General features: G+C 39.1%; 1 protein-coding gene across 2 annotated transcripts in view; it reads left to right on the top strand.

The window, feature by feature from the left end:
- Positions 1–9,462: 9,462 nt before the first annotated feature.
- odad2 (outer dynein arm docking complex subunit 2) overlaps positions 9,463–22,281 on the top strand; it is a 44,240-nt gene continuing 31,421 nt past the window's right edge. Inside the window, exons 1-9 of one of the 2 annotated variants that reach the window (XM_023262665.3) lie at positions 9,463–9,569; positions 12,432–12,673; positions 13,044–13,201; positions 13,614–13,815; positions 14,016–14,122; positions 14,693–14,829; positions 16,513–16,629; positions 20,922–21,127; positions 21,692–21,823. In XM_023262665.3, the coding sequence (XP_023118433.2) occupies positions 12,450–12,673; positions 13,044–13,201; positions 13,614–13,815; positions 14,016–14,122; positions 14,693–14,829; positions 16,513–16,629; positions 20,922–21,127; positions 21,692–21,823 (1,283 nt within the window). In that variant the 5' untranslated portion in view covers positions 9,463–9,569; positions 12,432–12,449. Of the gene's footprint in view, positions 9,570–12,431; positions 12,674–13,043; positions 13,202–13,613; positions 13,816–14,015; positions 14,123–14,692; positions 14,830–16,512; positions 16,630–20,918; positions 21,128–21,691; positions 21,824–22,281 lie in introns of both variants that reach the window. The other variant, XM_023262664.3, reaches the window with a different exon arrangement.

Genomic DNA, 22,281 nt, shown 5'->3' with positions numbered 1-22,281 from the left:
GGTCGTATCATTTCCGTTGGTTGAAAGTAAGTCGCATCACTGCCAAAATCTAATCAATTGGTCCTTGTGTCATTTCTGACCTTCACTGAAAATTTCATCTAAATCTGTTTATCAGTTTTTGAGTAATGTTGCTAACAAAAAAGACAGAAAATCAACACCGATTGTCACATAACTGCACTGAGGCTCTGCCTACTTTGCGGAGTAAAAATACTGATATGACTTAGATATCTGTAAGTGAATAGCTGGGAGGAGGAAGTGGTTTAATAAGTGGTTTTATTAGCTTAACATAAAAAAACTTGACACCTGGGGGACAGGGGACACCTGAACAGGTCACCAGTCTATCACATAGAGACAAACAATCACACTCACATTCACACCTACAGACAATTTAGAATTATCAGTTAACCTCAGCATGTTTTGGACACCCGCAGAAAACCTACACATGCACAAGGTGAACATGCAAACTCCATGCAGTAAGATCCTGGGAAGGCCGGGACATGAACTGGGATCCTATAGCTCCAAGGCAAAAGTGCTAACTACCAATCCACTGTACAGCTCCCTCAAATTCCACTCCCTAGCAAATCCAGTAATGGCATGAATAGCTTTCAAATTTCATTTTGTGTACAGGTTTAGCTACTTTTTAGTAGACATTTTTAGACCTTTGGCAAAACCATGCAAGCTGCTCCCACTTTTTATGCTAAGGTAAGCAAAGCTAATCACCCCCAAACTCTTAACTTCACATTTACTGTACAGTCAAGAAAATGGTAGTTGGAAAAGATTCTCTGATCTGCTGAGACTATCTATCTATCTATCTATCTATCTATCTATCTATCTATCTATCTATCTATCTATCTATCTATCTATCTATCTATATATATATATATATATATATATATACATATATATATACATATACATACATATATATATATATCTATATATATATATATATCTATATATATATATATATAGATATATATATAGATAGATAGATAGATATAGATATATATAGATATATATATAGATATATATATACATATATATATATATGTTCATCCATTCTGTTTCCACCGTGACTGTGAAGTTAATTTAATGCTGAGAAAATGACAAGTAGTAGTGACTAGAAGTACCTCCAGCTCTATGTACACAGGAAATAGAGCAGTTGGGAGTTTGTTATTGTAGCCTATTTTACATCGTTAGGGCAGTGAAACAGCGCTTGTTGTCCTCTTAGAGATTGCCAATCAGTGTTAAGATCTGCACAGTAATTTATCAGGTCCACTGAGAACTATGTATCCTGGAGTAAGTGCTTCTGTCTACCTTAAAAACGGCTCTGAAACACTTGTACTAGGGGTGGCGCTTGTGGCTGGAATACACTGTAAATTCCTACAGTGGGACATCAGGAACTGTTACAACCATCTCTCCGGTGAAGCATGGTGGTGGCAGCATCATGCTATGGTGGTATTCTCAGCAGCAAGGATAGGGAGACTGGTCAGACTTTAAAATGGATGAATACAGCCAAATACAATCAACAAAGAAAACCTGTTCCACAGTTAAGTAACATAAGACAGGGGCAAGAAGTGACCTTTCAGTCACCAACCTGTACTAAGACACCTCTGGAGTGCCTTCAGGACAAACTTCTGACCATCTTTGAGTGGCCCAGGGATAGCCCACACTTAAACTCCAAAGAATGTCTGTGGAGAGACCTGAAGATGGTATTTCACAGATGCTTCCCATCCAAACTGAGGAAGCTTGGCAGTATCCACCAGAAAAAATGTCCAAATCCAGGTGTACAGAGCATGTAGAGAGTTACCCAAGAGGCTGTAATGGCTGCCAAAGGGGCTATTACGAAGTATTAAATCAGGGTCTGAATACTTTTTAATAGATGTGTCAATTTTATCCATTTCAAATTAAAGTGTGCAAAAGGTGAACGGGTTTGAAAATTTCCTGTTTCATCCAAAAATAGGTTACATTTTGATTGGACTGGATGAAAGTAAATATTGCTTTATATTGATGGGTCAAAATTTAAAGTTTTGCTTCAGTTTCAGTTGGATTGCTTAAGGATAACAAAAGGATAGCTAAGACTACAAGGAGAATGACAGAGGTCTACTGTTCTGTGCTTATGATAAATGAAGTGATGAACAACAGAGGCAAAGTCCTCTGTAAATTATATTTGTGTGTTGACAGAGACGTCTCGTTTTCTCTTTATACCTTTCAGGAGGATGTCTCATCATTTCCAAAGAGCAATATTCCTCTCTCTTACGCTTTCTGATTGGCCTGGTGGTGCCAATGCTGGAGCTGCACCAACATAAAGGTCTCAAGCAGCACCTCCTCCAATGACAGGAGGCCTGAGGACCAGCACTCATTCATCTCTCACTACACTTAACAAGTTGTCCTCTTTGTTGTCATGCTCTCTCTCTTCCTTTCCCCACCTTTTCCATTTCCATCTTCCACTCAACATCTATCTTCATCTCAGTCCGCTCTTTTCATCCACGTGTTTTTCGTCTTTCCAAAAACAGGCCTACCGCTCATTCACTCACTCACTCACTCAATCCTCCCTCCTTGCTTTTTATTACCTCTTGCCTTGCCTACCCTCTCCTCGGCAGCTACCTCAGCTTTCCCTTCATCCTGACACAGTGGAGAGAAAGAACAAAGGGCCCCTGGTGTCTTCCTGGAGAGGTTATAAAGCAAAAGTCAAACTGTATTAGAGCACTCTGAGCTTTAGCGAGTGAGGCAGTGCCAGACATGGACGGCCTCTCAGACCGCACTTTCAAAATAATAATTACACTGTACGAGATGAAGCGAGAGAGACAGAGGAGCAAGGAGGTGAAGGGAGGAGGAACGGAACAGGGAAAAGAGGGAAGATCTGTGTTTTTATTTAAGCGAGCTGAACGTCTTGAAAGAGTAGAAGCAGCTGCTATCTGCAGGCGAGGAGAAGGGGGAGCGGAGGCAACACGATCAGTCTAGCAGAACAGATTTTGCCAGCTCAAGGGTATTTGGAGGCTTTTATCTGGTAAACAGGTCAAGGTGGGGCCAACATATCCTCAGATGAACCAGACAACAGACACCCTTTATATTTGCTTTTTACTAGTAAATTTTGGGGTGTTTGGGGGTTCTGCTTTAGCTGACAGTAGAAAGGTGACAAGTAGGAGAGGAGAGCAAAAGGCCACGGCACACGTTTGAAGTTGGAATGTTTCTAATTCAAGATTCAGTTTAATTATCTTTATGCAACACAAGATTGTACAACAGAATGACAGATGTAGTCCCTTCATGCTACTTTGGCCTCTGTGGAGACACCTCACTTCATTGATACCACTGATGTTTGATAAATGGGTACTGATGATGGTACTGGGCGGTTTTAAGCAGCCTCCCTGTATTGGCCCATGCACTCCTTTGTGATGTTTCCAATTAGAATGCCTACTATTACTCCTCTGTAAATCTTAACAAGAACTTGGCAAGGGCATTTTACTTTCTTAAGTTTCTTTTTTCCTTATTACCCTGCCCCTCAGCTTTTAACACCTGTGGATTCTCCAGAACCCAGGATGAATACCAGGCCAAAGCAGTCAGCTGACCTGCTGTCCCAGCTTTGACCCCAAAGAACCCCCAGCCAAATTCCACTGCTTTTCTATTGATTTGGTCACTGTAATTTTCTTCCCAATATATTGTAGTCAAGAATCTTTATTGTCATTATGCAATTAGTTTTCACCAGTCACATAACGAAATTTTGTTGGCAATACCGGCTTAAAAGTTAACATTAAAAGATGTGGACAGTAAAATATACAGTGCATTAAAAAAATGTTAAAATGCTTTGAAAGTAAGAAAATATATACATGCAGCAGACTGATTAAAGTGCAGCAGTGCAATAAACACATAAATATAAGTGCTATATCAAGTAATGTGGCTCTTAATCCTGTGGCCCTGTTTTGCAGGGAGGCCATATCTACAAATGCTAATTTTATTTTAATTTAGTTTATACTGTGCTCACATAGTATGGCCAACCATCCATTTTCTTTGCACCCTTTTAATCCTCACTAGGGTTGCGAGAGGGGGAGCTGGAGTCTATCCCAGCTGATTTAGGCCAAAGGCAGGGGACACCTTGGGCAGGTCAGCAGTTTATCACAGGGCTACATATAGAGACAAACAATCACACTCACATTCACACCTACGGACAATTTAGAATCACAAATTAACCTCAGCATGGACTTTTTGGACTGTGGGAGGAAGTCGGAGTACCTGGAGAAAACCGACACATGCACACTCCATGCAGAAAAATCTGTCAGTCAGATGCTCTCATGGGCTAATGTATAGGGTGAATGCCTTTGTTTTAAATATGTTCTCCAACGCCTTTCCCAACTTCCCTTTGACCCCCTTTTGTACTCTGTCTATATGTTGTTTTATACATGCTGACAGACATATCGTAAGTGAAGCAGTCAATGCCATGGCAGAGTTTTTCTAACTTGAAATTGCAGTGTACCATTAACAGTTTTGAAATCATGGATTCAGATTTCCAAGGTTTCATATATCATGAACCTAAGAACCCAATCCTGTCAGCTCTTAAAGTGTGGCTTTCTGTATCAATATTCTTTAGGATCAGTTTCAGGTTCAAACATATGCCTGAATTAAGGATAAGGATCAACTTTATTGATCCCACAGTGGGGAAAGTTCACCATTACAGCAGCTCCAAAGAAAAAGTATAAAGGCAGTGCAGGAATAGATAAGAAAAAGAAACACAGTACAAAAATTGCAGAAAAAAACATTATATACAGATGATTTATCAGAGCTGCTGCAACTGGCTGCTGCTCAATCAGCGCCATCTTGGATTCTTTATTATTCAGTGGTTGTACAGTGTTTCAGCAGAGTGGTAGGTGAGCTGGTGTGCTCCAACTGCAGCAAGTAGTGTAGGTCTGGGTGGAGGGAAAGGCGAGGACTTCGTAGGTCTGCATGTTCTAAATGAACTAACAGTGTAGACTTACATTTAAGCCATTTAAGGCAGGAACATTGTTATTTTCATGGAAAAAAATATAAATATGTAACTTTGAGACACAGAGATTCATATTTAGGGGTTATATCAATCACTGGACAGGAACTTTATCAACCTCACTATTTTAACACTAATGCACATAACATAGTTACATTTTAACTTCTTATTGCACCATTGAATGAACAGATGCATACCATTGATCATTAGTTGATTGGTTGTAGGAAAATTCTTTCTTCTATTCTCACCTTTAATGGACTTGAGACAAATATGAGACAAATATAGGGCTGGCAGTGTTTGCCCAGGTGCTGGGAGACATTCAAACAGTTACCTAAGAACTCGGCTGCAGGGTGTTTGCTTGAAGACATGGAGCTTTAACCAGCTACTTGGAATGAAATACTTCATATTTGGCCAGTTGGTGGAAAATCTCACTAGAAATCTCTGCCACAAGAAAGCTTGCCATTGGCCAACAGGGAGGTCAAACGCACTGCCATGGATATGTTAGCACATTACAAACCAACTGAGCTCACCCGCCTGCTAGACTTTATGTAAAACACGTGGCATCTACTGCACAATATAGGCCAAGTAGGTAAGAAAATGAGAAAATGACCAGTAAATGCAGTTTTCATCCAGAATAGGCATGACATTTCTTAACAGGAAAAGTGAAATACAAACGGAACACATCCTGCTGAACACAAACCTGCATCTTAAACATCCTCATGACATCCATGTTGTTAACATGGTCTCACATTTGTTGCTCTATTTTACATTAAATGACAACCTGCGCATTGAAAGAAAACATAGCATGCACATCAGCCAGACAGAGGAGCTGAGAATATTCAAGTTTATGGTGATAGGATTTTCACAAAGATATGTTTTGTGGTAACATGTGCTCATTCAGCTTCTCTGGAAATACATAAAAGCTCTTGTAAAGTGCCTCAATGATTTCACGGGAGGAGCCAAATGCCGCCTTACAGAATTGCAACCAAAATAAACAATATGTGTTTTAAGTCATGTAGATGTAGACTTTGTCACTGGTTTTCCCCAGTAGCCCTATGGCCATAAATCTTGCATTACTTCTATATTTGACAAGAGTGTGTTCACTCCAAAGAAAGCACTGGCACTAAGCAATCGCAACTTGAAATATACTGTACACAGTATCTGGAAACCACAATTACAGGTCTATGTCCATATGAAGCTCAACCAATGATATTGTTGCAAAAAAATATTCTGAACGGTATCAAGTTTTGTTTGCTGAGACCCATTTAGAACAGATTTTGATTAATTTTCTTGTAGTGCTTGTTATGCCTCCAGTTTTTAGGTACATGCTTTGGTTATTTCTGCATGTGAGAGTTCTCTAATTGTGTAACATCACAATGCAGTGGCTAATGTGGACATGATCCTCGTGTGTTTGGGGGATAATTATGTTCAGTTTTCTTTGGCAATGCTGTCTTTGCTTCTATTATTGCTCTTTACAGCGTTAGGACAACCTAATGCATTTTTCCATTGGCCCCTTGTATGGGTGCCTATTTAAACAGTCAATAAGTCAGGCAATTACTTATAACCACCACATGAACTCACCGTCTGCTGTCAGATTAACACAAGATAACCTTATTAGCAGTGACCCAAAGCAAGGCTACTCCACAGAGTACCACATCTGTGCCATAAACTGCTCCTTGGAAGGAAGTTATATGACTGGTTTTCAAGCTTCTTGTCAATCATAAGTCACCCATGCTGAGTCCCATTTAAAAGCACTTGCCCCTTGTTCTCCTTGCCTAAAAACACAGAGGACTATGGGAAAGGACAGGCAGGATTCTGGAGCTTTTTACAACTAGGGGATGTGGTCAGCGCCTCTTGTTAGAGTTCCTTTAACTGGTCTCTATTTTAGAAACTCACATGGATTAGTGAGACATATCTCGCAGGTGCTCATTACAATGACCAGTGTCACCCTTTTCCTTTCCTGCTTCAACCGCACAGCCATGAGGCGCGCTGGACTGGATTTGACACGAAGCCTCTAAAAACATCTGAGCTCTTTGGAGAATGTGAATCTATGACTGGAAAAAAAAAATGAAGAAAAAAGTACAGGAGACACGCTCTCCAGCTCTGTCCAAAGCAGGAACAGGAGCAGTAGTCTGCACAGCTCCTCGTCATCACTCTTGTTACTCACTCGCATCTTTTGTGTATGTTTAATCTGAGTGTTAATGGAGAGTTGGACACACTGAGAACGGATACAATCATGATGTCCATGTGCTAAGAGACCTGGCTGCAGCACTTCTGTGTGTCCATGTTTCCATGCAGTTCAATCAGTGACTGAGCTCAAGCAGCAGAGAAATAGCGTGGAGAGCAGTTGTGTTTATTATGCTGTATTAAGTTTTAGTCTGAGAACATCTAAGACCAGAGAGCAGGTGCTTCTGAGCACAGTGCATATTTGTTTTACTTTGTAAAAGAGCCAGGCCGGGGGAGATTGTTTCATTTAATCCCCTTTAACAAACACTCATTAGGCTGCCTAATGAGACCCTAGGTTAGATGTATTAAGACCCTCGTTTATCCTGCCTTTTCTTCCCTGTTTTCTTTTAGTCTTCCATCCGTCTTCACTTTTTTTCCCCTCCTTACTGCTTCACAGAGAGGGAAAGTCAGACACGCAGATGCACATGCTTTACGTCAGTGTCTGCTCACTGGTGTGTCTGGTCTGAGCTCCACTGCCTTAACCCACCACCAGCACCCTGCTCTCAGTGCTTCTTAGTTTAGACATTTTCTCCTCTGTTCCAAATAAAATACCTGGAGGGGAAAGCAAACTCATAAATCCACTCTTTTAACAACAACAACATCCACAATGATCTCTCTTGATAATAGAGATGAGCTACTACACTTCCTCCTCCTGTGGGATCGCTGGATATTGATTTACGTGCAGGCTCAGTGTAACTTGCTCCTACGGTCGAAGAGACAAAGTAGTTCCACCTGCTGTGCTGCTGTACATGCCAGGCTGAGGAGGACATCAGTGGTTTTACAGGCCGTCAGATAGTCCTTCTTAAACCTTAGGACATAATGTATGGGCAGCTACCGGAGAGATGAGGTTTATTCAATTTGAATGATTTGAATGAAAACATGTCTGTGTCGTATTTATGAAGCCAGTGTCTGGGAGCGTGCTTGAACTATATACAAGCTGCCCACCACACTGGAGACTGAAGATCTCCTTCTGTTTCTGTCCCACATCACTTTCAAGTGAGTGTGGTTTCACTGTGTACAACAGAGTCCAGAGAAGGATTTTCAGGAACAGCCTATATGTCAAACGTGCAAATCATGCTCATTATATTCCACCATGTACAGCAGCGGTTCTCATCCACTTTACATTGATAGTTGTGAACAGCCTGGACTGCTTTAACATGTGAAACAGAGAAAAGAGGTGCTGTCAGTTTCCATATACAAAAGCAGAGTTTTATTAAACTTTGCGCTCCACGTCAAGGGTAAGGCTTCACACACCTGCATTGATTGGCATATTATTAACTTTGAGTGAACCAAGTGAACTTATTTGCTGTGTCTAAATAGAGCGTATCCACCCAAATAGAATGTTTTCACTACCCAGTGTTTGTCTGCAGGACAGTGCCAAACCAGTAGTGAGAGAGGAAATAGGCTCTCAAATATGCGGCCATGTGGACACTCTAAAAGGAAAGCATACAGGGAATTTTATTATTGTGACAACATTTGACTTGACATTTTAGAGTCTATGACCAGGCAAGTCACAACACTGCAACCTAAGTTAGACTTCACACAGATTGACTGCAATTACTTTTTAGTGTATTTCTATTTTCTAATCTTTACATTCCTCTCTATTTTTCTACTTTTTATTTTTGATTTTGATCTAATTTGTCTTCAAATATTTGTTAATTTCCTGACTGTTTAAAAAGGAACAGTGTATTAGTAACTGAGCTGCTGTGTTACATTGGAGTGTGCTGTGTGCACGTTCGGCCATGCACACTGGTATAGGTGTAGATTTCATTTGAACATTGAGGAGATTAATCAGGGGGTCTGGATTAATTTTCTCCAATTTATGTCTCTTCTGCATGTACTTATGTTGGAAATGTCTTTATGTAAAGGAAAACACAAAATTCAAGATCTAAAGGAGTAGAATGCAGTAAGACTCTCGGGAATTCTGTGTTGCTTTCAAATATTTATTCACCTTGCTGAGTCAACACACAAATACTACTGTCCTCTTTTCTGTCTTTTGTTTGGGGAAATAACATCTTTTAATGTGCATTCATCACCAGTTCTCATCTATGACGAATCAATGCATTTGAATTAACTTACCAAACCTTGGATTTTAACAGCTCATATGTGTTTCAGCAAGATTTGTGCTCATGTTTAAAACTTTCTGCACATTTTAACTTCATACTCTGTATGTCAAAGCTCCCTCCATACTGTGAGTCGAGTACTGTGGTCATTTTTGACCCTGCCCGTTGCCTGTAGTGTTTGGCTGTATCATAGCAACAGCAGAGGGGGCGGGTGCAGTCTCGTGGGACCTGGTCTCCATGGTTTCTGCGGAAACAGTTGATAGCAAACTGCGGTCAAAGTTTTCTAAAGCAAGTTGAATTACACGGTAAGTAACAGATAGCGGAAGAAACGTGCTGTATTTGTCATTACTGAGGGACAGCTTTTTGTAGTTAGTCTAACGTTAGCTAAACACTGTCAGGATAGCGGGGCTAAACGGGGGTAAAGCGTAAACTGCGCTATATCGTCAGCTCTGCCACAGTGTGCCGCTATTCCTCACTAACATCGACGCATCCAATGTTAGCCTAATATAGAAGTAACAGAGGGTGGAAGAAACGTGTATATAAGTAGGAAGAAACAGCTGAACGTGGTTGTATTTAGACTCAAATGAACTAAACGCTGTCAGGTTAGAGGGACTAAAGTGTAAACTGCGCTATATCGTCATTTTAACATAGTTCTGCCGCAGTGTGCCGTTATTCTTCACTAGACTCAACGCGTCCAATGTTAGCCTGATACAGAGGTAACAGTAGGGGGAGACTATAAATGCCTTTAGGGAGGAAAAACACCCGGTAATGAGTTTAATTCAATCTTTATTGTAGAACAAGAAGATATCCTAGCTTTATTTTTCTGTGTGATTTTTCTTCTTGCTTCTACTGGCATTTTATGAAATACCACAATTTGCTCAAAATCGTTATTTTTCCCAGAGAACGTTCAATATGCATCCTTGTATGTCTGGCACACGAAAGGCTATGCTCATTCAGACCTAATGTAAGGGGAGTTGCTCCAAAGCCAAACAAAAGTCTCTCAGTGTCACTGTAGACCTGTCCTTGGTCCTGTTTAATAGAAAAAAAAACTTCTCAGCTAGAGTAAAAACTTCTGAAATAACTGTCATAGACATTGTCTCTGCTTCTCAGGGCTTTGCTGGTGCTCTTGCTCGCCATGGTATTCAAATTACCTGAAAATAAAGCAAAATCAACTTGCAAGGTGTCTAAGGATGAATGACATGAAGTACTTAAACTCACCTTTTGGGGGAAAAAAGTAATAATGAGTACAGATTTGAGGATGAATAGCCCAAACTACTACTTAAAAATGCACATATCTGCAGTTTTCACATATATGCCAGTAGCCAAAAGAAGCCGACTCGAAATACAAAATAGATGTGAAAAATTGAGTTTTTATGGATATGTGGTTAATTTGAACTCATTACCGGCCTTTTTCTGGAATTATATCCCTCCCCTAGTAACAGAGGATGGAAGAAACATGTATATAATATCAGCAGGAAACAGCTGAACATGACTGTAGTTAGACTAAAATTAGCCAAACACTTGGTTGGGTTTTATCCGTTTGAACACCGTCAAATACGCCGTTTAACTCAACATTTTGCGCCAGTCTATGTTTCACTCTGTGTTTCACTCTGTGTTTCACTCTGTTTCACTCTGTGCCAACTGGAGTTTCAGAAGAAACTTTTCAGGTTAAAAATCTCCACATAGAATATTTATTCCTTTTCACAAATTTTGCTGTTAATCATAAGTGGTTTCAGTTTAAAGGGAGGTCAAGTCACTGTTATTGATATAGATTTGTCAATTTTTCAAATTGAAACAGCGCCCAAGTGCTTTCCAGTAGAGAAATATGAATGGCATTGGGAATTAAGCGCACAGGCTAAGGATTAAGGCTAAGACCCAACAGTGTTGATAATTATGGAGATTAACCTGAATAATTTACAAATAAAGTTATGAACCTCCAAAAATGAAAACCCAACAAATGCAAGGATTATTTAGAGAGAGAGAGAGAGAGAGAGAGAGAGAGAGAGAGAGAGAGAGAGAGAGAACATAGAACTAAGTTTGACTTAAAAAAAATATGTATCCCAAATAAAATCGCAATAGATATTTCCTTCAAGTCTTTGGACTGTGATATGAACAGTGTATGCTTAATAAATAGGCTTTTTCAGTAAAATAATGCAGAATTTGAGTAAAAATGACCATAACAATAACACAAAGCTAGCAGTAAGCAGGCAGTAAGCAAGAACTAGTAACTACTTGCAAAGTATTTCATTATTTTGTTATATGTGTTTTACTGCCTGTGTGTTGGTCAAGCATATGTCTATCTCCCAGAATACTTATCAGTGAACCATTTCTCATTTGAGATTGTGTAGCTTTACCTTTTTAGTTTGTTGATGCAGTTTAATAACAGCCGCAGCAATGCTCAAAACTAACTTTAACCCATGCCAACAACTAATTCTTTTATTAGTTTTGATTAAGTTGCTAAACCTATGGCTAGATGATTTACTCACACCTTACAGCCTGCACCTCACCAGTCTGTATCTGTGTTGCTCACAACATATTTCTTAGCTAAACCTCGGCTGCTAAGAATGTTCTGTAATCAATCCCAACATTAATCTCCTTTGTAATTAGAGGGAAAATATTTAGTATTTAATGCCATCCCTAGCCCTTTAGCACAAGTGGATCAAGAGTTATTATGGAGTACAGGCCATTAAAACTTGTTATTTCTAAGGTGACTTAGCCACAGCTTGTTCAACTTGTCCAATATTATTAGGAAAATCCTCTAAGCAGCAGCCTGAGCAACACTGAGATATTTACAGTTGCAGTTTCAAACATTTCAAGACCGCAGCAACTTTTACAAATTTGTCAAGCAGTCATTTAAATATGCCAGTGATATAGGTTATGAGCTGATCTCAGTGGGTTAAGCACACATGTTGATCCTAACTGACTTAATATTGCTTTGAAATACAGTGATGCTGAAACTAGCACTTGTCATTATCAAACAATGTGCTGATTATTGTCTTGAACAATCCATTAATTGTATAAAGTATAAAAGGTTCAAAGACAAGTAAACATAGTTTCTTCAACCAGCAGTCCAAAACCCAAATATGCTTAGATCGTTACAGTTGAGAAGCTGCAGCTTGATAATGTTTGCACACACTTTTTAAGATGTTGATAATGTTGTGTTTTAGAATATCCCAGGTGGTGCTATGGGGTTATCACTGACCAAGGCAGCCCAGTGGACCACAGCCAGCTCTGGTACTGGCAAACTGGAGTTCACACCAATGAATGAGTCCTTGTTGAAAGAAATCCTGTGCTTTGTGGAGCAGTTCAGTTCCCAACACCCACAGGAGGCCGAGCATGTGTTTGAGGAGCCACTCCAGTGGAGGACCACTTTAGTGGCATCTGATTTCAAAACAGAGTATGACATCAGGTTGGTCTAATCATGAAGCAGGCAGCTGGCTGGCCACTGCTTTCACTATTACGTGCCTGTGCAGGATATGCTATCACCATAGTGTCCAAATGTATTTTACCTCAGCTACAGTCAGAGCAGTAGACTATAATTAATGTGTTTTTCAGCTTCACTAAGACTGAGAACATTCCATTTTATTTCATCAGAATTTCTGGTCTACTTTCAGTGTGTGGTTTGCTTTGTATCTCAAGCTGGGACGTGGAGAAGTAAAAAAAACAAACATAGCTGCATCTCCCTGAAGTGTTTTAGTATTTGCAATTTAATATAAAACAAATAACAGCAGTGATAAAATTGTGGTATTAAAGTTTCTTGTATTTTATTTCCAACTCAGTGACTCAGCTGTACAGTCCCATGAAAAAGATAGTGAAGGACTTCCATTGCTGCAGTTCTCTCCTCCTGCTGTTTATGTACGCAGCTTCAGCCAGCTCTCTAAACTAGTTCATCTGGCAGATGATAAGAAGCTGGAGGAGGTTCGAACATGTCTAGAAGGTAAGTTTCATGGGATTTGAATCCCATTTGCATCTTGAGCAATCCAACCACCAACATACCTCCATAACCCACAGACTTAATTAGTTTGTCCTCCTTGTTACTTTCTTTCGACCATCCAATTATGCTGCCACTGGCATCTCTTTACAGACATGTATTTACTTTAGCGCCACTGCCAAAGCGAGATAAGGTCATATATATCCGTCTTACAGACGAATACATGATGAATATAGTAATACTCATTTCCCACTGCCAGTGGATTTTTTTTATAGCGATGGAATGTTAGTTTATGTAAAGAAGTGCATGTGGGGAAAAACGCAGTACATTTAAGGTCAGCTCTATTGTTAGTTCAAAATAAACCCAACTCACAGCCTTTGACTTTGATTCACTAAAGCTAACCTCTTCTGCTGTTCAGAAAACAGAGACCCCGTGGTTAAGATTCTTGGTAGGAGCTTTGCCACTGCCTTGGAGAGAGAAGACACTCAAACTGATATCCTAAGTCTGGTAGACAAGGTGAAAGACCCAGCCAAGGACTCCGAAACCAAAGTCAAGTTGTGTCTCTTGCTCCATAATATGGACAAACAGATCCTCAGCAAGCTTCTTGAAGAAATCTCTGAGTGGGTGCTTTTCCTTTATCAGCTACCCTCTCCACATTCAATCAGATTCCCTATCTATCCTCCTCGGCTTCTTCTTTCAGGCAGATCCCACCAGATTTGCATGTGGCTTTATCTGATTGGATTAGGAACCATGTTTGGAAAAGGACTCATGAATGAATTTGATGTTTGTTTTGTTTTGTTTTCTTACATTTTCCCTGTAGAAAAGTCAGTCTTAACCCCACTGCAGTAAAGAACGAAGTGGAGTTGCTGAAGCAGCTCTGCAGTGAAGGGGAAAAGAGGGCGTTGAAGTCGCTTCGATACACATCAGGTTTGAATTATCTCCACATTTCACTGGGTTGCAAGGAAAGCAATTGCCATTAACACTAATGCTGGATATTACAAAGCATAAAAAGTCTGTGCTCTGCTGCCACAAAAGACATGGAAGTCATTATATCTGTCAGATTCCAGTTTACCAAGTCATTAGTCAGCACATGCTTTTTTGGTTCATTGCAGTGTATTCATCATGCCCTAACAAAGCATTCAGCAGCATGCACACACAGAGTGATGAATGCAGTCTCTGTCCCCTTTTTCTGTGGTTGAATTGACACCTTCTATAAAAATACTCCACAAACCAGCTTCAAAATATGTGGCTCCGTTTTTTTAGTGGATGATTTATATTGCAAGAAAAACTAAACCTGTTCTTCTTGGAATTCTGTGTTGTCCTCTTTAGCCAACCGGACACATTGTGATTTCTTCTTCTCCTTCTCTGTTTTCCTGTTTCCTTCTTCCTGTGAGGACAAACCTGTTGTGACTTGATGTCATGCTGAGGTTTGTATAATAAAGTTTGCGGGAAGGTTGTTATGAGTTTCAAGTTGCTTTTCTTGTTCTTGTTTTTTAGATTTTGAATTTTCAAATGGCTGCCGCACCCCTCTGTGGAGGCAGCCACATGGTGAGATTTGTTACCTTGTGATTGAGCCTTGTGACACAGAGACCCTCTACATCACCTACAGCACTGCTGGAGTTTTTCTTAATGAGGTAAGGCTTGGAAGAAGGGTTTGTGCTACTCAGAATGGGCCTTAATGGGGTGACGACACATGACAGTACGCACACCATCAAAAATAATTTTCTGTGGAGATAATTTTTGTAATGAATCAATTAGGTGTTGGATCTATAAAATGATAGAAAATGGTGAAAAATGTCAATCTTCCAAAACACCAAGATGACATTTGCAAAATATCTTGTTTTGTCCACAATCCCACCCAAAAGATATTCAGTTAACTGTCATAGGGAACTAAAAGAAAATATGAAAACTGAATAAGAGCTAGAATCTGAGAATTTGGACTTTCTGTTTTAAAAAAATACTCAAATTCAGTATCAGTTATCAAAATGTTGACAATTAATTGAATGCTGCAACTCAAGCGCATTGATTGACATTGTCTGATAGAGATCTACGCATATCCCTCGATTTTCTGACCATCGATTTACAAAAATGTCTATTATACTGAGTAAATGAAACCCCAATTAACAATATTAATTTAGTTATTATCATTTAGGTGGTTGTCCATTTTTTCTTTTTTCACCTGCAGCAGTTAATGACATACAGTGTCCGCTTTCCTTGCAAGAAATGTACAGCCATTTTTTTAGTAAATAAGTTCTGATGGATCACTCAGTTAATGATTGCAGTGATAAAAGTTTTTAGAAAGAGTTAACTTCAAGCTTATACTGTCTTAAATGTAAACATTGAGTAAAGTAAGCAGCTACTGTTGTCTGTTTAATGTTTTTGTCTTCTTTGTTTATCTGAGCAAAATGTTATACAAAACATCTTTACAGCAATAAATCAAACAATGAACAATGAACAGGCAAAGACAGGTGTTACACACTTACTACTAAAGAGTATAGACAATATCTAGTTAAGATACATAACCAGACTCTAAACTATCAAAGTAAATTAAGGACAATACATTTAGAAACAAGTACACTGACCAACAGTGCTGCTTTCCAGAACATTTAAAACTGACAGCATGACAAGTTCAATTCCCTCTGTACGTTGGCTGTACAATAGTCTGTGAGACAGCTGCATGCAATAGTAATAAACATAGGACATAGTGCTCTACTCCATAACAATGGAGTTAAAGCTGTTTACAATACAGTGACTAACACTAAACAACAAAATGCTGTTAAAAGTCACGACATGATTTACGTTTGCAGCATGTACCTGTTTAAGACATATGTAAATGCATAATTTATATAACTCAAGTTTATCTGGTCAAAAAAATCACATATCAGTGACCCCTTCAAACTTCCCTAAGTCTGCTACTATAAATAGAGCTTCTGGATACTTGTCAGATGTCAGGAATCTCTCTGAACCTGTCTGCAATCATGTCTAAGAAAAAATTTTGCATGCTGCAGTACCTTTCACTCTTTCAGTTACTTTGCTGACAAACCCTAGGTTTCCTGTCTCTGTTTCTTCACCTGGAAATGGTTCCAGAAAGGGAAAAAAGTACAACCTAAAACTGAATGGGTGACATCGATGCAAATGAAACCTCAAAGTGCAGTAGTGTCTTAAACTTAATTTAGCGGCTTACATGGTTTTACACTCTAAGGCTGCCTGGAGATACTCTGAGCTTTCTAACCTCAGCTATTCCAGCTGACATGTGGGCCACATTATAATTGTGTTTTTTAGAATTAATGAAGCTGTTTTTCACGTTGTTTCCACAGGGCATAAAACAGGAGGGGGAGGAGAGTGGCTACGAGCGAACAAGTGATGTGTACACAGACCTGGTAACACTTCTGAAGAGCAGATCTCCACATTTTGCTGAAAACATAAACGAGCAGGTACAGTAGAATACAGGCACATGCAATTAACATCAACACATTAAGACCTCTTTTTTAAGCCTTGAATTTTAGCTCTCAAAGCAAAGATGTGTGGGTGTTGAAATGCCTCTTTGTCCCATGAACAAGGTCCTTCTCTCTAAACCTTTGATTTGATCCCTGATGCTTGTGTGACTCATATTCGTAAACAGAGTTGGGATTGTGTAATCAGTGTCTGTGCTGTTCCATGCTAGTGAGCTAGTGTCTGGTTGTCACTGTGTTGAAAAATTTCTGAATCGACCTCTGCCGTGTTCCAACATCAAAACAGCAAAGCCACATCCCACCCACCACCCACTCCCACTCACACAGACACAGACACCCATACTCGTTTCCAGACATTGAAATACGGGTGATTTATTCAGTAGTGCTATTTCCTGCTTTAGTAATTTGACGACATAACAAATCGCCTCAATAATGGATTCCATGTGCCCTCAACAATCTGTTATCATTTAAAAATATGATCTTTTTTTCTCACACATGCTGATGTTTGTTGGAAAGTGTGGCATCATCACAATCTCATCAGATTCTTTTAAGAATCCTTACTGCTCACTGCCTGCTTCACATTAATATCAGCTCTGTTTCTTTAAAATGGCAAAGGTACATAACTTGAAAATACTTGTCTAGTTTTTTGTTTATTCTGTCATTTTCAGTCAAGTACAGTGTAAATTTATCCACTATACAAATCTTCCTCTCAAAGCAGGAATGAGAAATATGTCTGTGTGAGTAATGAAATTTTCAAATGCCAAGAATGACTTGTAAATCTATTTTCTCCATAGATTTTGCACTTCTGAAAAACCAGGTGATAGTTTTGCACACTATTCTGCATGTAAAGTACATTTGAGATAAAAAAAATTAAAGTCAACAGAAATGACAAAACAAATGTAGAGACTTTAAATGCTAGGATTTATTTAGACAGCTTCTGCTCTACATGTCACACTGTAAGTTGCGTTTAACAACATGTTATGCTAATAATATGAATACTAATGTTAATACTATTAAAACTGGTGTCTTTTTTTATTATGTATGATGACAGAGAGGCTCTGTGGATGGTAATGTCTGTTGGTCCACCACTTTTAAAAAAAATATTGACAAAACATTTTTAAATTTTAGATATGACCCTTTATAGATCTGCACATTTTAAAGGCAACAGCAGTGTAGAGTTCTATTGAAGCAATTATGAGACAGGAAGAGATATTTAAAACCTATTAAATATGTAACTTTGATACACAAAGAAGACTATTTGATAGTTTATTTTGAAATGGGCTTCAATAGCTTTGTTGATCCTTTTTTAACCCAGTGACATTGCAAGTACAAATTTTAATTTGTCAAGTACTTTGTTTTATGGACAATTGCTGCAAAAGTCTTGGCATTAGTAGCAACCTCATGGGTGATGCAGTTCAAATGTTACCAAACTCAAATAGTAAACCCCTCAAATAAACATTGTCCTTACACTGCATTGCCACTGTAAGCATGTTAGCATGCTAACTGTAGCATTTAGTTCGAAGTGCTGATCTCTTTGCTGTGGACTGTGGAGGTTGGGTCTGCAATCACTCCCCCGATTTTACAATGGTATAGTGCAACTTGTTTACTCTTCTCCATTTTATTTGATCATCATTGTGTGAAATTAATACACCACACAGTGCTGTCAAAGCTTTTCACAATTTATTAGAAGAACAGTGTCCATGGAATATGCCACTACTTCTTGCAAACAGTGCAACAATGCGATGCTCATATTTTAATGGATATGAAAATATGCATGAAACCCTACACCTGGCAGTGAATATGCAAAATAGTGATGATTCCAAAGTGTCTGAAGTCTCAATTAACTACTCCAAAAAAAACCCCATTGCTGTTTTCCATTTAGGGAGTAGTAAATAAATAGAGACTGACTGATTTTAGAATAATATTACACAGAAGCCTTATAGCATACAATAGCACTTCTATTTTACTGGTGAAATTGTGGTTGGCCATTATAATCTTTCACAGTACATGATAGATCTAAAGGTGCCATAGCAAGCTGCAGGGTTAGTGAAGACTTAAGTAAACCAATGACTAGTGCCAAGCTGAACCATGTAAAAAAAAAAAGACATTCATGCTTTCATGTTTTATGAGTGCTGTGTGAAGAGTGACGCCTTGAGTCTGAACGATCTTAAAATGATGGACAGCTGCAGTAAAAATTGCTGTGAACGAGTTTGTGGAGGCACAAATCATTGTCAGGGTCTTTTTCTCTCGGATTCTTTAACTCATTTGAAATGTGCAGCATGCAGTGTCCAGTGACTTTTGTTTGAATCTCACTGCTGAATATTTTCTCTCTGCCTCTGCTTCAGCTAATCCTTTTCATGTGATGGAGTTAAAATGCCTTGCTTTGAAATTCATTTGATTGATTGGTGACGACAGCAATCAAATGGTGCAATGTGCGTTGTCTTTATGAGATATTAAGTAATGGCAGTCATTCTTGAGGACATGGTCCATTCCAGTTTTAATTTGAGAAAGCAATAGGAGCGGCGTCTGTCAGACACACAATCTTGCACAGTTTCGGCTCAGTTCCCTGATTGCAACACGGAGAGTCCAAACCCGAAAGGCAATAGCCAAAGATAACAACACCTAATCTCCAAACATATCTGCTTGTTTCAGTGTGAGGAAGCAGGTCTTTTTTTAACAGGTCTATTAGATTAGACAGCCTCAATCAAATGAGCAGAAGCAGCCAAAGGAGACGATGGCTGCAACACAGGGACACACTCGCCTTCTCCGTTCAGTGTTGTGGATTCGTTTTGACATCACAGCGTGATTGGAAATTGGACATACTGTGTATTGCATGCACAAGATGCTCGCTGAAAAGTAAAAACTCCCTTGGTCATAGATTTGTTTTTGTTATTCACATCTTGAAAATTTATTGAGACTGCCTCACTGTCACAACCAGTCAGTTGAAACTGCTTGAATCCTGCCACTGACAGATGTTTTCTAGCCACTGGCTTCAGATTTGCTGCCCTGCTGATTTTCCATTAGTATGGCTCAAGTAATTAGATGCATGTCTACCACAAACACATGTAAATAGCTGGGCTTTATGCTTTAGCAGTCAAAATGCTTGGGTAAAATGACAAAGGAAAAATAGTGCTTATGATTGAATGTCACCTGCTATAAAAATGTTTTTGAGTTCAGATCTCAGGCGTCAGTCCTGCTTAAAATAGCATTTGGCGATGGGGGTTTAAGATGTAGAAAGGCACCTGTAATAGGATTTTTTACTGTGGCATGTCAAGAAATGTGAAGTGTTCCCTTCTGCGTAAGCACATGGACTTTGTCCATTTCACATAGAAATGAATTAAAGAAAGTTGGTTAGCCTAATAAAGTCAGACTGTTGGTCTGTGGTTGGGTGAATTGACTTGTATGTTTCCAATAGCAGGTCACTTTGTGTTTTATGAAAAACAAGTCTTTGGAAAAGTGATTGGGCATGCTTGGCTCTGGCTTGTGCGTGAACACAACCCATTGAAATACATCTTAATTCTTTTTCCCTGCCCTTAAAAATGTTGAGCCCCTAACAGTCAATGACAGTCTGAGCTATTTCTGCAAAAGCAGGTGTCTGTGATTAAAAACTCTCCTGCCTGCAAACCATTCATATGTCTTATTGGCATTCGTGTATAGGTTGTAAAGTTTGGTATAAAGACCTTGAAAACTTAAAAAAAAATCATACCTGAATAACAGTCACACAAAGGCGTTACTTAGTCTGAGCCAAGCTGTAAGCTTTTAGGTGAATGTCGAGAAACAATAAACTTTTTGACATTGTTCAGCCAATTAAGAAAGAGGGACCTCTTCTGTGTAAAGCATTGGGAAAGTGTTCTTATATTCTAATACCTCAATAAAAGCTGAATTGTTATGCAGGTCTGCATATTGTTCAGAAAAGGCTTTTATGTGAGTTTTGTCTTTTTCATTTCCCACTGACACTGCTCTATAGTTTTTAAACGCCTCTTCTTGGAGGGACATGACCAACACTTTGTCAGACATTAATATGTATTGTGTCTCACATAATGAAAGGAGACAAACCACTGCAGTGGGTGGGTGGAAAATACAGCACACAAGTCCACAAGAAATAAAAGACGAATCAGAATGACTGTTTTGTTTTATTAAGCATCATCTGGAGAAATTTACAACCAAATTACATAGAATTTTACAATTAAAATTTATCACATACATTTTGTTAATTTTAATTCAAATAAAACAAGGACTTTTTCCTCACTTTGCCTTTTTCCCCTTACCAGCAGGATTTTGCAGCTCAAAAACTTCCATCAACACATAAGTTTCAGCATGTGGAATCGGTTGATGGAGAGAAACAAGGCCAACCCCAGAGGTCTTACGAGCAACAGGAAAAGAATGTGCATGAGAAGACGAAACAACAGCATACGGTGAACAAGGCAGGCAACAGGAACAAATATGGATCGAGCAGTTTTGATCTCCTGTTTATGTACCGGTATGTGATAATTCCTTTTGCAAGATGTGTCCTAAAATATTGTCAGGCTACTACATAGTATGTGTGGTGGAGATTCCTCTTCTAGGGCTGAAGAGCTTTAGATGACAGTGGTGCCAAGTCTTTGCCACATGTGCTCAGTGTGTCTGCCAGCAGTCACACATTATAAAAAAAATTGTTATAGGGTTTATAAATTTCAGAGCAAGTGCAAATATTCTTGATTACACAGTGATCAGAGTTAATAAATGCTTCACACTCTGGAAAACCTTTCTGCCCAATTATAGATACAAAACATAGGAAAAAGTATTAGAAAAAAATCCCCAAAGATCTATCACATATGGTCTTTGATTGATAAATAGATCTAGCAAGGGCTGAGCTGTTGCAGCTGTACATTGTGATAACTGTACCCATTTGAGGAAAAACTGGCTCAAGATAAAAGTATTTCAATTGCTTAAAAAAATGCCTGCTGAACCCTTGTCTTGAGTTGTTAAATAATGATTATGTTAGAAAAATAACCATTTTCAAAATAGAAGTAGGCATAATGACTCCTATTTCACATCATTATAGTAAAGCAGAGGAAGAGAAGCCCAGTAAGAGCTCTGGAGAGGAGAAGAAAAAGCTGACGCCAGGAGCCAAGAGCAAGATAAAAGCAGAATTTTCTGGGTCTTCCCTACCGGTGCGTCGGTCCTCTCAGAAAATGTAAGTAGCCCCTGTTAGTTCTTCTTTGTCAGAATCTGTAAGGGCTTTTAAAAAACAAACAAGTTCAATGGACTGCCTTGAAAATGCAGCAACCAGATGAAATAAAAGTGAGTTTATCTGTGACGACTGCAACAGCAGTCAGTTTCTGTACATACATATACTTAGCGCCACAGCTTTCTCAGTTTTTTTCGGTGATGTGTGTATTGCAACGTGACTCAAGTAAGAAACCAGACTGCTGCGTAAAGATTGAACATCAGTAGGTGACAGAACATGAGCCAACATAAGGCAGAACACTTTTGCTATTTCCACAATCTTGCATTAAAAAACAGACACGTAAGTGTGTCAGAACGGCACAAGGATTATCCGTCAAAATTGGCATTTCAGTGATGGCCAGACAGTTAGAAGAGCAGTGCATAAAGTTAACTACTAACAACAGTGTTCAAAAAGAAAACTGTTGC

This window comes from Amphiprion ocellaris, chromosome 22 (assembly GCF_022539595.1).
Source record: "Amphiprion ocellaris isolate individual 3 ecotype Okinawa chromosome 22, ASM2253959v1, whole genome shotgun sequence".
Taxonomy (NCBI): domain Eukaryota; kingdom Metazoa; phylum Chordata; class Actinopteri; family Pomacentridae; genus Amphiprion; species Amphiprion ocellaris.
This window is presented reverse-complemented; position numbering and strand designations above follow the sequence as displayed.